Here is a 25,254-nt window from a genome sequence, read left to right as displayed (position 1 = left end):
ATAGGGAAAATCTATAATGGTTGACGTGAAAGGTAAGTTGGGGTGGTTGTAGGATTGGGGCCAATTCTATAACTTTGGGGGCCATTTATTTTAATTCTGCTGCTTGCACCCCAAACAGCACAATCCTATTGGGAAAGTTAAGAGTGTATTGTGTTTTTGCTCAGTGCTTGCTTGCATCAGTAGCTGGCATTGCTCCCAAAGGGGCAGCATGTCACCTACTTGTGCCTCAGTCAACCAGCTTGTAGCAAGCTGGCCAAGAAGGAAGGCTGGTGTTCAAGTTACTTTCCACTCTCATTTTTTTCTGGCAGTTGGAAGAATCTTCCCCAAACCTGGCCAGTGAATATTCTCATGGTTGGTGGAAGACAGCCTGGTGTACCAGAGAGAGCACTGGACTTGGAACCAGAAGACCTGGGTTTGGGGTGGTGGCTGGTAGGCAGCTGACTGACTGATCTGAGGCTGCTGCTACACCTTGGGCACACAGATTCTGTAAGTATATTTTGGTGCAGCTTGATGTCTGCACTTCATTTAGGTTGTGTCTGGAACTTTAAGAGCCTATCACCATAACTGACAGCTGCAGTTATATAAGGTTGAGAACTTTATGAAGTTTTTTTTAAGTTGCGAAAGCGTGGATGTACATAAAGTGATAGCTCTCTCTCCAGCCCCACTTTCCAGAGATAACTGCTATTAAAAGTTAAACTTAAAAGGCTTTGTTTGGATGCTTAAACCTAACAGTAGTTTTTGTTTTGTTTTATACCCTTGTTTTCCTGACCTCTCATTTTTTGACCTAATTTTCAAATCCATTCAATTAGAACTACCTCATTCTTTTTTTTTTTTTTTTTTTAAGGGACAAAATAGCAAATAAATAAAAGCCAGGGAGCAGGCAGGAAAAAAATAAAATAAAAGAACTGAGAGAATGGTGGCCAAAAACGAAAGGTAGCAGCCTTTCCTGCCTAATCCTACAGGGCTAGAAACGAAACTCCCCAAATGTCCAGATACCAGAAGAGGCTTAAAGGAGTCAAGACATATGACTCGCCCCTTGGAAACCTACCCTGAAAAGTTTCTTGTAGAAAAGTATGGAGTTTCAGTGGGTTTTGCCCCTCCTTGGGTTGCAAGTAAACACGTTTTGTTTCTTCCTTCACTTTTGCTATGACCCTCTCCATCTTGAATATTTTCTGTGTCAGCAAGTCCTTTTGGCTTAGTGTTTGAATCTAGATCAGAAGAAATGTTGAAAAAAACAACTGTATTAGGCTGCAAATCATCCAAAACCATTAATAAAGTAACTTACTGCATTGTGCTTGTTGGTGTTAGGTGGTACAATGCCTCAGCATACTTCTGCTGTAGGTTGGACATTTTTTACACCCGTTAATGAAAAATCTACTTCAGCTTTTTGGGCGTGATGAAAGAAACCTGCTTAGAAATGCTTGCTTGGTGTGAAGCTGGTTTTGTGAATTATATGAAGAAAGAATCTTACATTTTTGAAGTCTTTGTCCCTCTATTTCTTCATCTCATCTAACAACTTTGAAAAATTAGAACCACCTGTTCAGCTAGAGCATTCCTTTGGTAAAACCCCAGGTTAGGGATTAAGGAAAGTTAAAAAGGAAAAAATCAAGGGGGGCTAACTCCAGTCACTCATTCCTTCTCTAGGTCTACTTATAAAAAAGAACAACTTGGGTTTAGTTGATGGTGGGGAGAAAATGGGAAGGGAAGGAAAAATAAGTATTTTGGAAAAAACCCATTTTGAGGGTTACTTGATAGGGCTAATAGGATTATTGTTTTTACTGTCTCTTTACTAGGATTTTATAATCTGATCTTGCATAAATGTTTTGTATCTTCAGAAAATATGGTGCCTGTGTGGTTGTAGAAAGTATTCCTGCGATGGAGAAAAGGGTCTGAGGAACTCTTAAGAGCCCTGAATTTTCTCTTGAAAACATAGCTTGCACTTACCCTGTTCTTGATCTCCTGAAGCATTTCTTGGTTTCCTTCATTTTCTAAGTTGAGTATCTTCATTGCCTGGTGAATTTCCCTGAAAGATAAAAGGAACTTCTTAGATCATTCTTTTTTTTTTTTTTTTTTTTTTTTTTTTTTTTAATTTAGAAAGTTGGGGGTGGGAAGGGCAGAAGGAGAGGGAGAGAGAATTCTAAGCAGGCTCTACACCCAGCACGGAGCCTGACCCAGGGCTCAGTCCAATGACCCTGAGATAATGACCTGAGCTGAAATCAGGAGTCAGATGCTTAACCAGCTGAGTCACCCAGGTGCCCCAGATTGTTCTTATTTAAAAAAAAAAAACATAAGGGTGGAAAATAGAGGAGTAGGAATCAATCAAGAATCCTAAATTCCAATCCTGACTGTGGTTTTGCTAAGCCTTATCTGCAAAAATGGTATGATGCTTAGCTTATAAAGATGTTATGTAGTTTTTTAGATGATATATTTGAAGATACTAATGGTACCATTTATTGAACACTTTTATGGTGGATACCTAACATGTCCTCTCTTTAATCATCACCACAGAGCCATTAAGCAGACTATTATCTGCATTTGATGTCTGAAAAAATGAGCTCAGAAAGTTTAAGTAACTTACCCGTGTTCACAGAGCTAGTGTATGCCTGAGCTGGGATTCAAACTCTGTTCTTTTTGACTCTAAAGCTTGTCATCACAGTAGGCACTTGATAAATGTTAGCTGAATAAATGAATCATTTAAAACCACCTGGGACAGAGAACGGGTATGTGAACTACATGACCTGACTTTCCATTTACTTTAGGCCAGTTTTTCTGTTACCCACTTAGGTAGGTGGGTGAATGGCACAGGTGAGCCTGTACTTTTACAGCCATTAGGCATCCTGGAAAGGCAGGGATATATTGTGTTAACAAGGATGGGAGAGTTGGCAGTACAAGAGGTAGTGGCAGGAATCAGGTTTAGAGCTTACTTTAGAACAGCCTCATGGTTCTCTAGGAGCAGCACATCTAGGAAGGTGTCCCTGACTCGGTCCCCTTGAAGATTGAGGGCTAGGATGCTACGGCAAGCTTCTAGTCGAACACCTGGTGACTCTTCATAATGGATGGCCCAGAGCAGGAGGTCTGTTAGCTGGGGACTCACTTGGCCAATCTGACCCAAAGCTGCAGAGATTAGAGGGCAGCATGTTGCACGGTCACTTAAGATGGAGTTGGCCATATTCTAACATCCGGAAATGGCCTTATTAACAAATAACAGTAATAATATGTAGATAGCTGCCTGCTAAATTAAGTATTGCAAATATTAAACTAGTTTGTTAGTATTTTCTCTTTTGGATGACAATTCTCATTAGAATTTTAGGGATGGGTTAGAGTAGGACATCTCCAAAGAATTCCTCTGGGGATGAGGAGGGAGGATCCATTCCAACCTTGCCCATTAAGATGTGAGAATACACTAATTTTTATTTTATTTTATTAAAGATTTTATTTATTTATATGCCAGAGAGAGAGTGCACAAGCAGAGAGAGCAGCAGGCAGAGGAAGGAGGCTCCCCACTGAGCAGGGAGCCAAACGTGGGACTCGATCTCAGGACCCTGAGATCATGACCTGAGTCGAAGGCAGACACTTAACCATCTGAGCCACCCAGGTGCCCGAGAATACACTAATTTACTTATTTATGTAGGGATGAGATATGGGACAGTTATCTCAGAAGACCAGCCTAGTCAAGGCAAGATAATGGGAAAGGAGACACAATTACTTAACAGGTTTACCTAAAGCAAAGATGGTCAATGAGAGAAGCAATGCCAAAAATCCTTACAAAGAAACTAGGAAGGTTTGAGGGCAGGGTTTGAAGTATGCAGCAGTCTTAAATCTGGTCTTTTACAGAGTCTTATAGTTGAAACCTCCATGGGGTGCCTGAGTGGCTCAGTCGTTAAGCGTCTGCCTTTGGCTCAGGGCATGATCCCAGAGTCCTGGGATTGAGCCCCGCATTGGGCTCCCTGCTCGGCTGGGAGCCTGCTGCTTCTTCTCCCACTCCCCCTGCTTGTGTTCCCTCTCATGCTGGCTGTCTCTCTGTCAAATGAATAACTAAAATCTTTTAAAAAAACAAAAAAACAAACCTCCAGAGCAAGTGTATCCAGTAATGGATACCTACTTAGAACTTAGTACTAATTCTGTTGGCAGGAACTGTCTTCTTCACCCTTTGCCTTAACAAGTTTGATGTAAACCTAGACTTAGGATCCTTAATGAAAGAAAGAAGAAAATAATCTTCAATTTCTCAGGCAAGAAGTTCTGAGGTGTAACCATCCCTTCCCCTACATTCTGTCCCCTTCCTAGAGAGAGTCTGGGGATTTATACTAGCATGTGGGAAGGCATTTGAGCTTGAAAAGCTGGGGCCACTCCCATATTACCTTGAATGGCAAAAGCCTTGATTTTCCAGTAAGGATCCCTCTGTATCAGATTCGAAAGGCACTCAAGGACCTGGTATGAATACAAAAGCAGTGTTGAGAAGAGAGGATCAGAGCAAGAGTAAACCAGAGACAGGGACCCCTCTTATCTCTAAAATGTGCTATCACTGAAAAATTGGCTTCTATCAGTTCTAGTGACAGATGAGCTGGCAGCTGAATTACTAGCCTGCACACATAGTGTATTAACTGAATTATCTCCTATCTAGATTGATTTTCCTCAGCCTGCAGTTCTGTGGTCATACAGGCTTCTTTAGAACACCTCCAATCAGGTTTTCCCCTAATAACTAGGGATTATAACTCCATTCACTGGAGTTGATCCTAAAGCCCGTAACTGAGGTGAGGACAGGATTCAAGGATGTGCTCTAGAGTTAAGTCTGGGCTGGCTGGGACCTAATGTGGTCCTGACTCATTCATGTGGCCAGTCTACCCCCTCACCTTCCTGGTTCTGATCTTCCATTCTGTGTGTCCACAGAATGGTGAGTGTAGTATGCACAACAAGGGAAGCTCAGGGTAATGCCCTCTTCGGGTTAATCAGGTAAGATGGGAATGTGTTTCTTTGACTCACCAGCTTATCGCGGATCTGCAGGGCGCCTGCTGCCAAACAGGCTGCCCGCCGAACTGCCATGAAGTCATCAGAGAAGCAGTTCAGGAAACTTGGGAGAAGCCTGGCAGTCATGAGCTTGAGCCCACCGATCAGGGAGAGAGCTTCCACACGCTCCTGGAAATTTCCTTGACTCAGCTTGACTCTGGAAGGCACAAGTGCTTTTATTTTCCCTCAAACTTTTGGCATTCCCACCACCACCCCCACTAATGCCCTCAAGATAAAATCTAACCTCTGAAGGCTCTCCATTACCCATTCCCACCCTTTCCTAGTCAGCCTTCTGCTCATGAGGTTAAGTTTCACTGGGGAGAGATCTCAACTGTCTTACTTAACTTCAACCCCTATTACTAGCATGTGCTGGGCACTAAACTATGTTGAATGGCTCAGTAAAGGAAACTTTCGTGTACCTCTTGTTATAGTCAAGTTCTCTTCACTGTCCTCACGTGTGCCACTCTCATTTTTGTATTTGTATTTGGCTCCCAGCCTGGAATGTCTTTCCTTCTCTCTGCCTATGCAGTCTAATCCATCCTCCATGAAAGTTGACCTTACTAAGCATTTGTGTATCTTGCCTACATAATCAGAATCATGTCATACTTTTGAACTCAAACATCCAAAACAGTGCTTAACACCTAATGGACACTCCGAGTCTTTCCTTAGCCACATTGTTAGTGTCTATAGGGACTGGTAATTTTTTATTTTTAAAATAATCCTGCAGTGGGACCCAGTACAATGCTGACCATACAAAGCAGCACAATAGATGTTGGCTGGCTGGATCCCAGGCTCCCTGAACCCTTAAGAATAGAAACGTTTTCACTGAGTTCATGTTAACTAGGTCTTACCTGATGGTGTTGTGCAGCTCTTTACCAAAGCTCATTCGCCCCAGAGCTTGGGCAGCTGCGTGTCTTACTTCCTTATTCCAGTCCCTCAGCATCATCTGGATCAACTTATGTTTCATATCCTACAAATAGGAGTAATAATTAGCTGCCATTTATCGAGTGTCAGTTTTGTGCTTGGTACTGTGCCAGGTGTTTTTGCCTATCACTTAATCCTCCCAAACAATCCAATAAAGCAGATTACCATTTACAGATGACAAAATGGAGGGTTCGGTTTACTTGCTCAAGGTTAACCGGTTGGATGCTAGAGCCAGGACTCAACACCCAGTCTGTTCTCTAAGCTTATGCTTTAAACTGCTATACTCTGTCGGGACCAACGTTATCTGTACTTGAAGGACTTAACATTTGACAGTTATACACTAATAGAGTGATACTCATCCCAGTTTGCCTGGGACTTTTCTGGGTTTAGCACTGAAAGTCTTATGTCCTGGACAAACCAGGACAGTTGGCCACCCTATATATTAGTACTTCATTCAGAAGGGAAGAGACCAAGATTACTACAGTTGTAGTTCATGATTGTGCCAATGTACCCAAGCTATTCTCCCTGCCCGGAACACCTCTTTTCTACCCCTACGTGCTGGAATGCTTCCTTACTCTCTTAGGGTTTCTCTCAGAAAGCATCTCTGTGAACTCTCCTCTGCCCTCTGTAAGCATAGGAAATCCCAATAATGCTTTACAGCTGCCTCTCTTATTGCTATTTATAACATTTACCAAGAAAAGACAGTATTTTTGCATATGCAATGCTGGCATAGTGCGAGCATGTAGGATGTGGTCAGACACTGCTTACTGAATGAGTGAAGGACTGATGGACATAGTGCCTTTCTTTCATCCCAGCAACCTGATGTGAAGTTCTCATCTTTGCCAGATGAGTCCCCTGCCTGCTCTGCATGTCTTTCTTTCAGTTGGCAGTCCTGAGTGACAAGTGCTAAGGAGGTGAATGTGCAAATGAGTCAGATGTTGTTCAAATCCAGATTCCGATTGAGTGAGACCGAGGTGAGATTCTGCCCTTCTCACAAGCTCCCAGGTGATGCCTGTGCTGCTGGTCAGGACTTTAGAGGAAGGGTCCATGGCAATAGGGCAGAATTAACCCAGACTAAAATGTCTTCAGATGATTATACTGAATCACCAGATTTTGTGCTTTCCACTCAAAATGTGAGGGTCCAAGGGTGGAGGGTGTTAACTTCTCATGGGAATGGCGGTGGTCTGGGCCATTTTAGAGGTACTGAGTGTTACAAGGAAAAGATACAGTGGCACATAGGAAGAAGGGAAACGCCCCATCTGGACAGCTGAAGATGATTAGAAAATAATGGCAAGAAGCAGGTCAGGTGAAAGCTCAAATAATGGTCAGGGTTTCCTCCACCTGGAAGTCCCTCTTCAGTTCCATCCAAGTCTTGCCCAGCTGTTCCACACTCCTTCCCAAAACTCTGATAGTTTCAGCCTACACTAATGTCTCTCTCTAAAGAAAGTTATAAGAGTGTACCGTACACTTATCATTTGTTCTTGAATCATTTGTGTATGTTAGTATCGTTATAACAACTATAACGTGGGAAAGTAGGGACTGTGTTTTATACCTTCTCTATGTGCTGAACACTCAGAGCCAACAGACACTAGTATGGTTGGGGTGTTGGGTAGTTTAAGTCAGTGCTTCTCAAACCATCTGATGAAGGATCAGTTTTGGCGGGGGGGGGGGGTCAGTGAGGAATGTCACTGGCTGGTACTTATACAGTACATTCATGTTAAGGCAATGTCAAAGTACTATAAAATTTTCTAAATTCTCCTAGGGTTTTTTTTGCTTATTTCATTGTGATGAGTTACAACTGGTGAACTGCCACCATGCTAAGAAGCAAGTGCCTTGAGTCAGAAAGACATGTTGGCATATGAGATAATTCTGGGTTAGGACTAAGGTAGCAAGGTAGAGACAAAGATCTGCTTGGTAAGAATGGAATACTGAATAGCAGCAAAAAGTGGAAGGGCTCCCCAGCCTCCTTTTGCTTAGACTTTCTGTCCTGGAAACACAGAAGGCTTACCAAACTGACATTCCCGCCGATCTGTGAGAGAACCCGGCAGGCTACGATCCGGTCCTTCCACTGGTAGCTGTTCAGCTCCACAGCAAGCATGGTGTGTATCAGGGTCTGAGGAATGGAAGACTTACGTGGATATTCCTGATAACTTTTAGAGATGCTGGAGCGTTAAAGAAGTGTTGAATCCTAACATGGCATTCAGCCTAATTAATGTCACAAGTACATAAGATGCCCATCCCTAGCAAAGGAAAGAGTGGCTTTACAAGATACGGGGCACTCTTCTATCTGAGCCAACTGACTTTGGAATCATAAATCAGGGAACAAAATACAGATTTAGTAACCTGAGCAGAAAACTCCCAGGGCCCTCTCTTTAACTATCTTTACTCCTAAGATGATTTGTATATGCCTCAATCTGTGAGTTTCACATTTCTACTGAAAGTAAACACATTTGTAGGTCTGTGCAGTTTTCAATGGTAAACTGGCAGAAACAAATTCTACATATCACAACTCTTCTTGCATACACAGAAACCATCTGCAACCCACTTCTCTCACCTTTGTCTCAGGTGGCTGGTGTCTCTTTTCCTTCTATACACACCTCTATACCCCAGTTCACCCAAACACTTAGTCCAGTCTTTTAACTATACTTACCACCTTACTCAACCACCTGCATTTTTGATTCTTTACATGAACTGACCTCAGACTCAAATGTTCCCCATAACTTGGTTTCTTTCTCTGACCCTGTAATGAATACATACTGTCTTCTCACTGAGATGGCTCAGGAGCATACAAGACTGGTGCTCAGTGTCGTCATTCTTCTTATTAAACAGCTGCTGGAGGATCCTCTTAATCACGGGGTATGTGGCAGCACCTTCCAGAGCCAAGCACTGAGCTGCAGCCCAGCTGTCCACGCTATTACCTGTCGGGTGGGGTGAAAAATAGCTATCTGTTCTCCCTGCAGAGAGAACAGCCTCAGGGTTGATACCCAAGGCTGTTACCTGCCTGGTATCTTACTCCCCTGTGCCCCACTCAGTATAGAAGACAAAGCCTGTATTTAAATGGATCATATAAAGGTTTTAAATATAGATTGAAAATCTTAACCTGTAAAGTCGAATCCTAAAAGGCTCTTGTTGGATAACAGCAGTAGGCCCTTATGTCCTGGGTGAGAGATACAGTTGTTCCTTTCCCTAGAGGTTGGGAAGCCTGGAGTGGAGACTCTTTTCTTTTTTTAAGATTTTATTTATTTATTTGAGAGAGAGAAGTCAAGAGAGAGCATGCAAGCAGGGGGGAGGGGCAGAGGGAGAAGCAGAATCCCCCTGAGCAGGTAGCTCATTGTGGGGCTTAATTCCAGGACGCTGGGATCATGACCTGAGCTGAAGGCAGAGGCTTAACCGACTGAGCTACCCAGGCACCCCTGGAGTGGAGACTTTCTTAAGACAGGTGGATTAAGTTGTTGAGGGTCTATATGCAGAAGGCCAAACCAGTCAGCCAGTTATCCTTGTCTGCCCATCTCTCCAGTGCCCCCAGGACGGGAAGGAACAGGTACTCTTTCAGAGAGCAGCCAGGCACGTTGGGCACCTGACAACTTTCTTGCTTGTATTACTCCCAACAGTGTGGATGATGCTAGTAAGTTAATGTGCAGATGGAAGCATGATGTGTTCAAGTGGTGATTTAATTTTCAGAAAGTATTCTTTAATATTGTTACATCATCTTTTTAAATTAAAAGTAAATCTGTGTGGAGCACTTGGCTGACTCAGTCAGAAGACCATGATCTTGGAGTTGTGATTTTGAGCCCCATGCTGGGTGTAGAGATTACATACATACATGTATAAATCAATTTTTTTTTTTTTTTTAAGTGAGTTTGTGGGACACCTGGGTGGTTCAGTTGGTTAGGCATCCAACTCTTGATTTCAGCTCAGGTCATGATCTCAGGGTCGTGAGATCAAGCCCCATGTCGGGCTCCACACTGGGTGTAAAGCATGCTTAAGATTCCCCCTCTCCCTCTGTCCACTCCTCCCTCCCCCACCTCGCTTTCACTTGCTTGCTTTCTCAAATTTGTGTGAACGGGGGCAGATGTCTAGGCAAATGCATCTGTGAAACACTTAGCCACCCAGGTGCCACTAGGTGGCAGTGCACCTATTTTGTAAAAGTACCTAGGAAGCACTATCTCTGGATGTTGATGAACATAAACCCAAATCCCCCAATACAGTAGACCTCACAGAGCATGATATCAGAGAAGAAAGGATTAGGAAAAGCTGACGGTGAGATGTCCTGTCTTTAACCCATACTCCTAGGTCAGAAGTGACAAGGAGTTACTCACCCTTCAAAAGGACACTATGCATTATGTCCCGGGCAAGGGGATTATGCGACTGTATGGCATATTGGCATAGTGCCGCCGCCATCCGCACGTTGGCATTTTTGTCCCAAAGAGCAGCCTTCAGGGCGGGCTGTAGAACCTCTGGCAAGTCCCGGACAGATGGGGCTTTCGCAGTCTCCTTGTCTGTGACCAAAAGAGAACCAGGTAAGAGGGTGCTAGCCCCTTTGATTTTTACCTGAACAGTTTCTTTCCCATAGCCACATAGCGGTCGACCTCAGTCTCAGTTGCCGGTGCTTACTGCTAGTTAATGTAATTGGAGTTTAGCTGAGCCTCTGCAATGGGCAGGCTTCTGTGGCTCACTTCTGTGCTGGGTATGCCTGTTCCCCATCCTTGATCACCTGGCCTCTAAAGAGCTGCATTCAAGCCACAGGAGGTTTCCAGCTAGACTATGGCAACCTTCACCACTAGTTTTAGTGATGAAAATCAACCTATTTACCATACATATTTTTATATTCTTAATGATAATAGCAATTATACTTAGATGGTGCTTTGCCATTTATAGTGTTTTCATATTCATTTTCTCATTCAGTCTGACAGTCCTCATTGAAATAGGCAAGGCAGGCATTAACCGCAGAGCTCACCTGAAATATGTCATTTCAGGAGTCTTTTTAGATCGAAACAGTCAGACTCACAAGACTCACAGACCACACAAAGCACCAATCTTCCGAAGGATCTAGGATAGGACACAGTTTGCCAACAGGGCAGCATCAGGTATTCCTTCTGGCCAGAGTTCTCGAGGCACTTTGGGCAGCATTCCACAGAGGCTTCTGGGGACATGTGCTATGGTCCACAGGAGTTGAGTATGTCTTATAACAAGTCCATAGATCTAGTCCCAGGGCCTATTAGAAGTCATGGCACTCGTGGATGCCCAGGAGATGGCACCTCCTTAAGGCATTTCTATTTCACTTACAGTTTTCCCAGTCCAGATGTGATTTATCAGAGTTCATGTCTACTATAAGCTATGTTGCCTATAAAGATCAGGGCAACAAGTAGGCATTTTAACTAAAGCTCAAATTCTCAAGTAGAAGGGGAAAGGGTCTGTTTACCTTTTGTCCACAATTATCCTCATTTTAGAGAGAAGGAATTTGAAGCTCACGTAGGCTAACTGACTCCTCAAGAAGTGGCAGAGCCGGATCTATGACTAAGATTTTAGGATTTCTAATCTGTCTTATTATTGCTGTGGGCTGCTATGCCATTTGTTAGGAACAGGCTAGATGGGAATAGGTGTATTTTATGGGAATATGTAGAAGACAAATGAGTATTTCAAGCAGTAATGAGTAAGACACTTTTCTTAGGGAAGGTATGGGAAAGAAGACAAAGGTTAAAATCTAGACACCTAAGACATGTGAAAGGGATTACATGAAGACATAATTCTGGGGGCAGACAAGTGTTCTTTGTATGTATGTGGATTGGGGATAAGATAATATCTGTGGCTGCCTATTGAAGGTTTTCTCTGTGCCAGGCACTGCAAATATATCATCCAATTAATACCCAAGGAAATAAGCAGTTATAATAAAAAATGTATATATGTGGGGGCCACCTGGCTGGCTCAGTTGGAAGAGCATGTAACTCTTGATTTTCGGGGTCACAAGTTCAAACCCCATGTTGGGCGTAGAGCTTATGTACAAAAAAAAAGTATATATGTGGAAGCATATAGCGGGGACAATGAACAATGTCTGGATGATAAGGCAGGGAAAACTCAGAGGAGGCGATAGCTGAAAATTAAAGGACAAGTATAGAAGTTAATCAGATAAAGAGAAATGAAAGAGTTTTCTGGCAGATGGGGCAGCAAGTTCGAAAACTTGTAGCAAAAATGCCCACATCTGGAACTCAGTAGCTAGGAAATAAATGAAACTTTAAAAACATGACACTTTTCTAGAAGTAATATTGGTCCCTGCCATTAAGGAATTCCTTATCTGGTAGGAATAGCAGAAGAGTAAACGGACTGTTAAGATAGAGTGATACATATTAGGACAGAATATTGTTAGGATGCTACCAGCAGCAGAAGGGAAAAAGCATTAGCCCAGGCTTCACATAAAAGGTATCTGAGGGCATCTGAGAAATAAGTAAGCCAGTTGGTTTCATGTCCTTTCAATTGCACTTGATAGTTTTCATCATCTGGGCTCTATGTCTTGTTAAACTGCCTCCTCAGATTACGGTTCTGGCTATTGTTGATGGGACATTTTCCTTAACTACTTACTGCTAGTAAAAAGAAAAGCTATTGACATTTCTTTTCCAAAAGATTAAAGACCATTGGAAAGGATGGCTAAGTCCTTAATTCATTTTATAAAGCTAGCAAAAACTAAAACTTAACAAAAATAAATTATTCATTCCACTTACAAATGTAGTAAAACATTCTAAAATATCAACAAATCAAACCCAGTGGAGTAATAAAAGAATAATATAATCTATTAGATTCTAATTTCTAAGAATTTAACAACAGAATTCATCATATACACAAATTAAAGGAGAGAAAATAGAAAATGACTGGAAAAATTCAACACTCATTTTTATAATAAATAGAAAAGCCTACATGTATGTTGGCATATTATTTCCAAAACCATTGAGAAAGATGTGAAATGCCAAACTGAACATTGGTTACCCTGGGGAGTGGCACAGGGTGGGACTGGGACTGGGAATTTTGGGGGAAGGGAATTACCTCTTATACTCCTCTGTTGACTGATGAATACACAAAGAGGGAAGCAGAATCAGTAGAATCTGTTGGTTATTTGGTTATGGGAAGAGGAAGGGTTTGTCCAGGATGACTCCCAGGGCCCTGGCTCAGAAACTAGATGGATTGTGGGGCTGCTGATGGACGTTTGGAACTTGGGGAGGGGTCTATGGGTGAGGGTGATTAGTTCAGTTCGGGTTTCAGATGTGCTGTCAAAAGAAGGGCTAAAATAGGAGGGGAAATGTGTGTGTGTGTATATATATATATACACACACACACACACACACACACACACACACACAGTATATATAATTTGGGGCTATTACAAATAGGATCTCTCGGGGTGGAACAATGTGAACTTCCTTGAAGCTACTGAGCAAACAAAAGATAATGAAATGTAGTGCCTAAAGCACTGGACCAGAAGTCAGGAATTTTAATTTCATCTCTTGCTGATAAGCTATGTATATTAAGGCCAGGCTCTGGGCCTTGGTTTTGATTCTAAAATGATCTCAGATAAGCTCAAAGGTCCACACCAGTTATCATTGTCTACAGCTGTATGAGTTGCTTATATTCTCAAGCAGTTAAGTTCTGGTTCTCACTTGAGTCCCCCTGGCTAGTGACAATCCGGGGCCGTTCTAAAGCAGCTGTGGCACATGTGATGATGGCTTGGATCCGAACGTCATCGTGTACGTCCACCAAGCCCCGCAGCAGGCCCTCTATCGTCTCATGGTGCCACTCGATGACTATGCCGCAGAGAAGAAAATGAGAGGAAAACCGTCTGGTTAGGGTTAGACAGGCCCCTTCCTCTTAGCACAATTCAAGCAAAACATTAGCTCAGAAAAATAAAGGGCCCCAGGGATATGGGGTCCTTTGGGAAGTTATTTCTCTGATGATCCATGTACCCTGTTGGGGAGTTCCCAAACACTGCTACGTGTCCCCCCTCCCCCATCCCATCTTATATTCTGTCTCTCTTTGCTTAAATAACTCTTCATTGTTACCATTTGGGAAATAAAAGGGGGTGATAAAACAGTGATTAAGGGTACTTTGGGGGCGCCTGGGTGGCACAGCGGTTAAAGCGTCTGCCTTCGGCTCAGGGCGTGATCCCGGCGTTATGGGATCGAGCCCCACATCAGGCTCCTCTGCTATGAGCCTGCTTCTTCCTCTCCCACTCCCCCTGCTTGTGTTCCCTCTCTCGCTGGCTGTCTCTATCTCTGCTGAATAAATAAATAAAATCTTTAAAAAAAAAAAAAAAGGGTACTTTGTTGTCAGGCATACCTGGTTTGGAATCACCGTTATTAGCTGTGTGACCTTGGATAAGTAACTTAACCTCTCTGAGCTTAATATTGCTCATTTATAAAATGGGAATGGTACTAGAACCTACCATATTGAGTTACTTTGAGTATTAAATGCGTTAACTGGACAAAGTATTTAACAAAATGCCTGGCAAGATACTAAGGACGCAACTGTTAATGACTGTGGTTATCATTAGGTTGCCTTTGAGGTCTCTTCCATCTGGCTTTTGAGATCTTCCTCATTTTATTACTAATTTCTCTCTTTGTAGGTGTCAAGCTTTCATTTCAGAGTTCCTTCTAGTGGGTTTTACTCAGAAAATCTTTCAGCCCTTTTTTGTTCATCTGATCCAGTATATGCGATGGACTGCCTCTGTTTGTCCTGCACTAAACTAGTCTCATGTTCTGCAAGCCAGCAGCCCTGAGTCCTCAGATCTTACAGCTTTAAACAGTCCTGGCGAGGCCCTTTCTCTGCCCCAGGCACTCAGCCTTCTACTCCCATATTGCCAAAGGCAGAGTGGATAGATGAGAATCCCAGCTCCACATATGAACTTTGGAGCGGCATTGTTTATACCACAGCCAGCTACAGTTTCTTTTGATCACTACATTTCCATTGCTTGGGCAGCATATTTCATCCTTCCCTTCATGCATCATTTATTGAGCACAAAGTTTCAGAGGCTGTAAGACAGAGTCCCTGTCTGTGAAGACTCCTCGGTGTAGTGAGTGTATACATATTACTGAAGTTAAACCCACCTATGCAAAAAGCCTCCAGATATCTGTCAACTATCATTGTGTGAAAAGCTCTTCTCTAGTGACACCTTGATGAGGTAACCAGATTTGTGTTTTCACAAGAGAGGGATGGATTTTCATAGAACACGAGTCCAAGGGAAGAACCTCCTCCCTCAAATGTTTACTAACATCTCCGGCCCCACCCCTGCCCCTTCACTCACTCAGAGCCCAGGCAGTCTTCCATTCCTGCAGCATCCTCTGCAGGACCTCCAGTTCCCAAGTCACATCCTCCTTCAGTGACTCTTCGTGCTTCTTCAGTCTCCTGGTTTTAATGGCAACATCCTCCTCACCCACCTGGAGCAGCAGATCCTTGACTGGAGTGGGCAGAGCCGTCCAGCGCGGGGCTCCTTTCACAGGCCTGCAGGCTGTGCAGTATGGCAGTGTGAGGCAGTCTGACCCCACTGCCCTGGGCCCTGTGTTCCCAGCTAGCATTACATCCTACTCCTGACCAACACCAAGGCAAGACAAAACTCCTGAGAACAAACGTTCCCAAAATTATACAGGGAACTAAGTACAAGTCCCAGAGGGAGTTAGGAAAAGTCTGGATGACAGACATGATAAAGCCGTGATGTGGGGGGGGGGGGGGTGGTGCTGAGATTGTATAAACCGTTTTATACATTTAATCTTTAAGAACAAAATTTGTTTATATGTAATAAGGTTTTGCTCAAAATTCAATATCTGATATATTGCAATTTAGAGTAGTGTAACTGTCCATTCCTAGTTTATTAGGTTTTCTTTTCTTTTCTTTTCTTTTTTTTAAGTTTATTTATTTATTGGGGCACCTGGGTGGCTCAGTTAAGTGGCTGACTCTTGATTTTGGCTCAGGTCATGATCTCAGGGTCCTGGGGTGCCCAGCAGGGAGTCACTTGAGGATTCTCTCTCCCTCTGCCCCTCCCCCTGCCTGTGTACACACACTCTCTCAAATCTTTTTTTTTTTTTTTTTTTAAGTTTATATATTTGTAAGTAATCTCTACAGCCAACACGGGGCTCGAACTCACAGGACCAAGATCAAGAGTCACATGTTCTGACTGAGCCAGCCAGGTACTGACTTTTTTTTTTTTTTTTAAAGATTTTACTTATTTATTTGACAGAGATAGAGACAGCCAGCGAGAGAGGGAACACAAGCAGGGGGAGTGGGAGAGGAAGAAGCAGGCTCATAGCGGAAGAGCCTGATGTGGGGCTCGATCCCATAACGCCAGGATCACGCCCTGAGCCGAAGGCAGACGCTTAACCGCTGTGCCACCCAGGAGCCCCCAGGTACTGACTTTTTATGTTTCTTTTTAATGTTTTTAATTTGGGAGGAGGAATGCTGCTACAAACTGCTAAGTTTGAAAGATTTTAGCATCTCTGAGTTTTTCCTCATTATGACAACAGCTTGAAATTTGAGGACAGAAGAACATATTATAAAAATACAGTTATAGTTGTTAATATAAAAACCAGTTATAGTTATGTTTTCTAGACCTCGTGGTCTCCCTGGTGTCAGATTCAGAAAGCCTCTTCCTATGAAGAGCAGTTGTGTGGAGAAGGCAAAAAATATAAACACATTTCCAGATAATCAAGTTCATGATCTATGGCGTTGCTTACCAGTCTCATGCTCTAATCTGTCACTACCAAAGGTGTGTGTTTCTTCCAAGGTTTCATTCTAACTAACGTGTTTAGATTTGTTCTACATCTGTTCTTTCCCCTGAGCAAGAAAGGCAATACCATTTCTTTCTTCTAATGTAAAAAGAGTCTGTGAGACTCCAGGGCAGTTTAGCTCAGATGCCATTCAGACCATACCCTCCGAATGGTTCTCCTCCAGCTTGGTCATGCTGGGGGAGCTCCGTCACCCTGTTGAGGGCTGGCTTCCTTTGCAGTATAGGGTATGCAGCTAGAGAGGCAGAACCACCTCTGGACAGGTCAGCTCCCAGTGAGTCGATACTATGATACTCCCCCATTTCTCTCCTCTCAGCCTGCTTGAAATCCCTCCCACAGAAGTGAGAAGAGGCTGGGTTAGTCTAGTCCCTTTCCTCCTATATCCCCCTGCTCAGGGAGTTAAAAAAGGATGTGGTGAGAAAGCCTTGAGTCTCTGGTATTTAACCTGTGTGGGAATAAACATGTACAACTACCAACATTAATTTTACTTCCAGTCCTTGAGTTCTAGGCAGGTATAAACATCCACTAGCCACATTCCACATCAAAAGTCCTCTGAAGGGGGGCGCCTGGGTGGCACAGCGGTTGAGCGTCTGCCTTCGGCTCAGGGCGTGATCCCGGCGTTCTGGGATCGAGCCCCACATCAGGCTCTTCCGCTATGAGCCTGCTTCTTCCTCTCCCACTCCCCCTGCTTGTGTTCCCTCTCTAGCTGGCTGTCTCTATCTCTGTCGAATAAATGAATAAAATCTTTAAAAAAAAAAAAAAAAAAGTCCTCTGAAGGGAGCACACACACAACCCTTTGGCTTTCTACGGGATAAAAGGCACAGTATGCTTTGTCAGCAGAAACAAATGGTGCCTTTCACTTTGTACCATAAGACCTCTGCTTACTATAGAACTGTCACGATCTGGGTATACTAGAGTGTTTTATATCACAACTTGGGGGAAATTAAGGCTAGGTAGCAAGAAGTACACTTTGTATCTTGAGAATTTTCCTCATTTTAAGGAAATCATCATCTAAATTTTTCAATTCAATCAAAATGGAGAGTAAAAAAAAAATCTACCCACACCTCCTAACTCCAGGAAAATCCCCCCCCCCTTTTTTATCTTTTTTAGGTTCTTTCATACCTAGTATTTCCTGGATGAGACGATGAGTGAATTAGTTATAAGATGGTGTGTCTATGTTACTATTCTGACTTGACTTCTCCCAGATCAATTTCAAATTTTTTAAAAAATATTTTATTTATTTATTTGTGAGAGAGAGCACAAGCAGGGGAGCGGCAGGCAGAGGGAGAAGCAGGCTCCCCGCTGAGCAGAAAGCCCGACGTGGGACTCAATGCCAGGACCTCGGGATCACAACCCGAGCCAAAGGCAAGATGCTCAACTGACTGAGCCACCCAGGCGTCCCTCAAATATTTATATTTTTAAAGGTTATTTATTTGAGAGAGACAGAGAGCACGAGCAGGGGAGAGAAGCAGAGGGAGAGGGAGAAGCAGCCTCCCCACTGAGCAGGGAGACCAACATGGGGCTCTATCCCAGGACCCCAAGATCAGACCTGAGCTGAAGTCAGATGCTGAAGGACTGAGGCACCCAGGCGCCCCTATTTAATTTTTTAAGGAGGCTCCACACCCAACGTGGGGCTTGAACTCCTGACTCTGAGATTAAGAGTCACACACTCCCACCAACTGGGCCAGCCAGGCCCCCCCAATTTCAAATACTATTTAAAAAAAGTTTGGGAAAGATTCTACAACTTCTGTTTGTTAAATGTTGTATGTTCTGGGGGAAAGAGGGTGGGCATCTAGCACAGTAGGGGAAAAGTGTCTGTGAAGCCAGTGAGACAGGTGGTGAGGCAGCTGAATTCAGCAGGGGGATTTGTTTTTTATAATAGATGTGAGGTAGAATTCACATACTATAAAATTCATTCTTTTGAAATGTATACAATTCAGTGGTTTTTAGTATATTCACAGAGTTGTACAACTATCACAATGTCTAATTTTAGGATATTTTTATCACCCCAAGAAGAAACCCTGTGCCGATTCCTCCCTTCCCCTAGCAACTGCTGGTCAACCTTCTGTCTTTGTGGAATTGCCTGTTCTGGGGGGGGTGGGGCATACACAATAGAGTTGCCTTGTGGGGAAGGTAGTATACTAATAATAATTCCTTGAGATTGAGCACTTAATGGTTTATAAAATGCATTCACAAAGTCACCTAGTATCAATAAATATCACAAAATCAATAAGTATATCCCAAGTGCCTTGCTGTAGGAATGATCAGAGTCTCAGCTCTATGAAGCAGGTGAAGCCCAGAAGGTGACTTGCCTAGACCCAATCCAAGGCTTTGCTGGGGTGTTTTCTCCACTAGTACCATTAGTTTCTGCATACAAGGGGGCCCACTGGAACGTTGACACGGCAAAGAAAAGTCATGGGACATGGAAGAATAGTCTCTTGGAGGATGGGCACTTTTTGTTTTATAAGTTCATTTCTTGGCCATCTCCCTTCCCTCTATCTGTCTCTCTTACAGAATTAAGAATGATATGCTTATAAAACAGAAATTTAGAACAGAGGATAACCCTAGTACCTGAGGCAGGTATGGGCCTGAGAATGGAATGGGAAGGTAGAACCAGCCCAAAGGGACAAGGCAGAGTGCTGGATTAAGGGTTTGATGTATTTCCCCTGGAAGCATGGGAAGAAGATGGGATCTGCCTCATTGGTAATTACCGGCCATAAATCTCTTGATTACACCTAAGTTTGATCTGATTTCAACTGAATGGTTGTTCCACAAGTGCTCTCCTTAGTTAAAGTTAGTGTTTTATAATTTTATGAGTTGATTTTTAGTTAGTAGGAAGGGACTCCCCTACATACCGGTGATGCCCCGCCTATAAAACAGGGTCCTTAAAGAAATAGCTCCATTTCTGGAGTACCTGGGTGGCTCAGTGGGTTAAATGTCTGACTCTTGATTTCCACTCAGGTCATGATCTCAGGGTCTTGAGATCGAGCCCCGCTTGGGGCTCTGCATTCAGCAGGGAGTCTACTTTGAGATCCTCTCCCTCTGCCTCGTCCCCCTGCTTGTGCACACGCTCACATGCGCACGCACGCGCTCTCTCTCTCTAAAATAAATAAATCTTAAAAAAAAAAAAAAACAGCACACTTTCCTCATCACCCCTATTACCCACTTCCTGCTTACGTGCTTCAGGAACTGGCTGGGAAGTCCACCTTTCTGGGGTCTCAGGGAAGACTTTAGACAGCTGCTTCTTGTAGCAATTGAGATTTTCCAGGAAAATGTGGTCTCTCCTCGCACCAACCTGGTGGATGATCCGGACTCGATCTGTGAACAGATAAAGACATAAGGAGTCCCTAGTACCACCCTCCTTCCTCTCTTGCTGGGTTTTCAGTCACCAGGATCAGACCCAATTTCCTTTTGCCTTACTCTTCAGCCCCAAACACTCATGAATTACCATGATGTTGGGGCATCCTTGACTATTGCTTGGAAATAGGAGCTGGTGGTCTCAGAGAGGCTTGGAAGCCAAGGCAGAACCTGTCTTAACTTGAAGGCATTGTCCCCTATGAAAAGCTACGTCCCAATAAAGGGGTTATCTAATTCATTTCTTATTAGTCATAAATAACTGCATCTGAATAACTCTTTTAAACATTTAAGAACACTTTCAGTTGACAGTTTAGGAACAAGATGGGGGCAAGGAAAAACAGCTTGGAACATGCAGACCTAGATCGTGTATCTTGGAATCCCAGGCATAGAAAGGATAGCAAGATGGAAGGGGAAGGTAGTGGACATTTATTGAGCATTGAGCAAGAAGCATTATAGATGCTTTCCTGTCTATTCTTTCCTTGAAGTGCTTTTTTTTTCTTTTTTAAGATTTATTTGAGAGAGAGAAAGCAAGATAGTGAGAGAGAGCATGAGCAAGGGCGAGGGGGAGAAGCAGACTCCCGGCTGGGCAGGGAGTTTGACACGGGGCTCGATCCCAGGACTCTGAGCTGAAGGCAGACACTTAACTGACTGAGCCACCCAGGCGCCCCTTAAGTGCATTTTTGTTAATATCATTTTACAAAAAAGGTTCAGAGGGATTATATAATTTGCTAAAGTTAGTAGGGAGGGGCTTACACCGGATCCTCTCCAGACTCCAAAGCGTGTGATTTTTTTCTAACATAGCACCTTAAATATCTCAAAGGGAGAGAAAGGAGAAGAGCAGAGAAGAGAAGAGCAGAGAAGAGTAGTTGTTCTCCAAGCCAAATCTTGTTTGCTTTACAACCCCACACTCCACAACCTCCTTAGTGAGATAAAGGGATAGAGCAAGGGGGAGGGAGAACAGATTCCTCCCCCCCAGATACCTGCCTGCCCCCTGCCAAAAGAACCTCCCTGAGCTAGTCACAAGGGGATGTTGCCCGGAACCCCTTGGTCATCTAGGGCCACTTATCCACACTCGTGACTATTTCATTCCCCGGCTGCCTTCCACCTCCCTGCTCCATGTCCGCCTCAGCCCCCAGCACAGCACCCCAGCTCTATTACCAAAGTATATCTCCTGTTCGAAGATGTTGTCTGTGGAGTAAGCAAACTTTCCAGCTTGAGGATTCACCTGCCGGAAGTGGCTCTGCTTTGGGGGCTGACAGAGGTTCTTCTTTCCTTTGATATCCTCAGCAGTCTCATTGTTGCCAGGCATTGTTTCAGCTGTCTGCACTTGTGGCAGGTAATTGGGCAATCTTAGCAGGAGGGAGAGGGGGAAAAGTGAAAGATAGGAAGTAGGACATGGACCTCTGGCCTTCCTTCAGACCCATATGAGCATCTGGAAACCACCTATGTTTAACTATTGGCCTTGCTACCAAAGTGCCAAATGAACATTCAGACCCGCCAGAAGGGCCTCTCTGCAGCCACCTTCTTCCAGTGGAGCCACTCCTGCAGCCACTGGGCAGCATGGTAGAGTGGTCAGGCTCCCAACAGTACAGTCACTTTTTTTTTTTAATAGCTTAGGAAGTTTTTTTTTTAAGATTTTATTTATGTATTTGACAGAGAGAGACAGCCAGCAAGAGAGGGAACACAAGCAGGGGGAGTGGGAGAGGAAGTAGGCTCCCAGTGGAGCAGGGAGCCCGATGTGGGGCTTGATCCCAGGACTCTGGGATCCCGCCCTGAGCCAAAGGCAAACGTTTAAAGACTGAGCCACCCAGGTGCCCCCCCCCCAGCAGTACCTTTTTTTAATATGATTCCCTTAGAGGTTGCATGGACTTGAGGGGAAGGGAACCAATTCCTACATCACTTCACTTTATCATGTGTGTGGTTATTTAATGTCTGTCAACCCCATTGAATAGATCATAAGCTCCTTAAAGGGTCCATGTCTCTCGTTTACATTGTATTCCCAGCACTTTGCAGAGCACCTGGCAAGGAGGAGGAAGGCAGTTTATGTTTGTCCAATAAATGGATCCACTTAACTTTTAGTTTACTTTTGGGAATCAGATATTATAATAGCTCTGGTCTTCCCTCTAGCTACAAATGAGAAGGAAGCACTCCAAGAAATATGCGGTAATCAGCCCTCACGTTGTTTAGTTCTCTGTCTGGCTGCCAGTCAGTTTCTGAGTCACTGACACGTTGCCTCCTTATTCAAAGTGAGACAGAACCGAACCTCAGAGCCTTGAGGTCTCTGCCTTCTCACTCTCAATATGAATACATTTCTGAGAGCACCTAGGTAGCAAAATAGCTCAGTCTGCTAGGAAAGGCCAAGAACTGATCCCTTTAGGGGCACCTGGGTGGCACAGCGGTTAAGCGTCTGCCTTCGGCTCAGGGCGTGATCCTGGCGTTATGGGATCGAGCCCCACATCGGGCTCCTCCGCTGGGAGCCTGCTTCTTCCTCTCCCACTCCCCCTGCTTGTGTTCCCTCTCTCGCTGGCTGTCTCTATCTCTGTCAAATAAATAAATAAAATCTTAAAAAAAAAAAAAAAAAGAACTGATCCCTTTAAAGGCAGTGGTTCTCAACCAGGAGTGATTTTGGTCCCTTAAAGGGAATGTGTCAATGTCTGAAGACATCTTTGGTTGTCACAACTGGAGAATGCTGCTGGCATCCAGTGGGGTGCTGCTAAACATCCTACAAGGTACAAGACAGCCCCCCCAACAAAGAATTATTCAACTCAGGATGTCAGAAGTACCTGGTTGAGCACCTTACTTTAAGGAGATCGTAGGGAACAAGCTGGCAGTGGAGAACACTAGAGGTGGGTGGGACAGTGTGTTCTGAAATAAGGAATGTGAAACAACCCAGGAGTCCTGAAAGGGGACCCAAGGATTCTCACAGTGTGCCTGAGGCCCCAGCCAGTGTACCTATAATAAACAGGAAGCAGCAGCTCCGGCTTCTGTCTCTCCTGGGGTGGCAGGATAACACTTTCATCCTCAAATTCTGCTGTTTCTTCTTCCTCCAGCCGTTTCAGTAGCTCCAGGTCACTGGTGGAAGTAAGCTCATCCCGGATGTGGCTCCAGTCGTACTGCTGGCGCAAGAAGCCCTGCCACTTGCTGGGGGGGACCCCAGGCCTCAGGGGCCGTTTGCTCTGGATCCATCGGGCGGTGCGCTTGTTCAGCTTTTCCAGCACGATGGCTTCCCAGGCTCTGGCCTCCTTCTCAGGAGGTGGCAGCCAGGCTTCCCTCTCCTCCAGGTTCACATCTGGAGAAAGTGACAGATCCAGCATGTCTGGATCCCTGCGGGAATGAGGGATGAGAGGGCAAGATTTTTCCTGGACCACACTTGCTGGCTTTGATTCCTTCAGCTGCTTCTTAAGATTGGCAGACCTTTCTGTCTTCACAGCCTGGGAGGTGACCCTTGCCGCGGGACCTGAAGAACGCAAGAACTTGAAGCCAGTGGGTTTCTCACATCGGGCCCTGCTGATCTGGGGAGGCTGGATGATGTGGTCTACATTGTAGAGATGGTCGAAGTTGTACTGGCTGTAAGGGATGCTGGGAAGCCCTCGCTGCCATACCACCTCCTGAGAGAAGGTAAGGTTTGTAGCGGCCTTTTGCAAATATTGGTTCTTGAGGTGTGCACAGCGATGTGGGCTAAAGTGGAAGACTGGAGGTACACTGGACAAGGAGGCACGCTCCTCATTTCCTGGTTTTGGGTGGGGAAAATTCATGCCCCATCCCAGCCGTGGGGGGAGTGACTGATGGAAATGGTGGGAAAGAAGAGTCTTTCCCTGTTGGGTTCTGGTCATTGTTTCCCAGCAAAAGCTTCCTTCCACACTGCCTGGTCCAGGTACAGGGCTTGGAGGCATGACCAGGTATCTGTTGAGGGAATGGAAGGAACTGGTGAGAGCTCTAAGTCAGTAGAAATCGGTAGCCTGTAGCAGTACAGAAAGGAAAGAAATGGGAAGACAGATGGGGGAGTGGGGGGCAGGGGTGTGGGGAGAAGGCACATGAGTTAGAAGAACAAAAGAAAGAAATGGTGCAACATTCTAAATATTCCTTGTATCAGCCCCTTGCTTCCAATTCTCCCGTTTGTCCCCAAAGCTCAACCCCTCCTCTTCTTATGAGGGATTACATTACTGCTTTTCAGCCGTATCCTTGCTTCTAATTTTTCCTCAAATGTTGCTTTCTGCGTGTTTAAAGGGTTTATAGTGTAAAGTTCAGACAACTCAGCCTGGCATTCAGGGTTCTGCATGAGTGTGATCCCAGTTTATGACATTCTCTGCTCATAACCTCTCAAGTCTCTGAACTCATCTCTGCATATTCCTCCCTCTACACAGTGGAGCTTCCTTCTGTGCCCTCTACTTGCAGTAGCCTTTGCTCCATACTTGACAAATTCTATCCATTCTTCCAGGCCTAGGTCAGTTCCTACCTTCTCCAGAACTTTCTTGACCTATCCAGGCCTCCATGTCCCACACAAATTTATAAATCACTCCTCGTCTGTACCAGTTTGTTTGTTTTTTTAATTCCAGTATAGTTAACATACAGTGTTAAATTAGTTTCAGGTGTGCAATCGTGACTGCGTACCAGTACTTTCAACTCTCAGTCCTATGGCACCTCGCGTTGTTAGTTATTTGGCTCTCTAATTATATTGCCCAAGGACCATGTCTTCTGTCTCTGCTGTCTTTAAAAATCACCCAGTACCTTTCCATATTGCTACACAGTCTTCATTGTTAAAGTGTTTAACAGCTACAGAATATTTTACCAAGTAGGTAAATCACCTTTTCCTTAATTATTGGGCAAGCTGTTTCCAGGTTTTAGCTAGCATGGAAAATACTGTAGAGAACAAATGCCTGCATTTAATGCTTTTTTTTTTTTTTAAAGATTTATTTTATTTTAAAGAGAGAGTGTGTGCATGCAAGCAGGGGGAGGGGTGGAGGGAGACAGAAAGGGAGAGACAATCTCCAGCAGACTCCTCTCCAAGTGTGGAGCCTGACATAGGGCTCCATCCCAAGACCCTGAGATCATGACCTGAGCTGAAACCAAGAGTCAGATGCTTAACCGACTGAGCCACCCAATGCCCCTACATTTAGTGCTTTTTAAAATAATTTTCCTTTTGAAGTTCTTCCTTGGTCTAATAATGATAATTGACAATTATGAAGTATAGACATACCTCAGAGATATT

General features: G+C 44.2%; 1 protein-coding gene across 2 annotated transcripts; it reads right to left on the bottom strand.

The window, feature by feature from the left end:
- Nucleotides 1–479: 479 nt before the first annotated feature.
- On the bottom strand, nucleotides 480–23,947 carry HEATR4 (HEAT repeat containing 4). Of its 2 annotated transcripts, XM_026519546.4 has the most exons (14): nucleotides 22,998–23,947; nucleotides 21,204–21,394; nucleotides 19,866–20,006; nucleotides 15,215–15,418; nucleotides 13,575–13,718; nucleotides 10,248–10,427; nucleotides 8,686–8,846; nucleotides 7,937–8,041; nucleotides 5,856–5,974; nucleotides 4,981–5,161; nucleotides 4,359–4,428; nucleotides 2,925–3,114; nucleotides 1,945–2,023; nucleotides 480–1,208 (listed from the first exon to the last, which is right to left on the bottom strand). In XM_026519546.4, exons 1-14 carry the CDS (start codon nucleotides 23,936–23,938, stop codon nucleotides 957–959), a joined length of 2,958 nt encoding a protein of 985 aa, XP_026375331.4. In that variant the 5' UTR covers nucleotides 23,939–23,947; the 3' UTR covers nucleotides 480–956. The 2 variants fall into 2 exon arrangements, with proteins under 2 accessions (XP_026375331.4, XP_057174334.1); XM_057318351.1 differs by lacking the exon at nucleotides 13,575–13,718.
- Between the last annotated feature and the right edge of the window lie 1,307 nt (nucleotides 23,948–25,254).

The sequence above is a fragment of the Ursus arctos genome, unplaced genomic scaffold, assembly GCF_023065955.2.
Source record: "Ursus arctos isolate Adak ecotype North America unplaced genomic scaffold, UrsArc2.0 scaffold_25, whole genome shotgun sequence".
NCBI classification, from domain to species: domain Eukaryota; kingdom Metazoa; phylum Chordata; class Mammalia; order Carnivora; family Ursidae; genus Ursus; species Ursus arctos.
This window is presented reverse-complemented; position numbering and strand designations above follow the sequence as displayed.

Excerpts from the sequence above, each read along its gene's own strand:
- HEATR4 (XM_026519546.4), bottom strand. The coding sequence starts at position 23,938 with ATGCCTCCAAGCCCTGTACCTGGACCAGGCAGTGTGGAAGGAAGCTTT. Across the intron at positions 21,395-22,997 it reads CTGCTTCCTGTTTATTATAG|ATTGCCCAATTACCTGCCAC; the intron begins GTACACTGGCTG and ends CCTCCTGCTAAG. Across the intron at positions 2,024-2,924 it reads AACCATGAGGCTGTTCTAAA|GGAAATTCACCAGGCAATGA; the intron begins GTAAGCTCTAAA and ends TTTATCTTTCAG.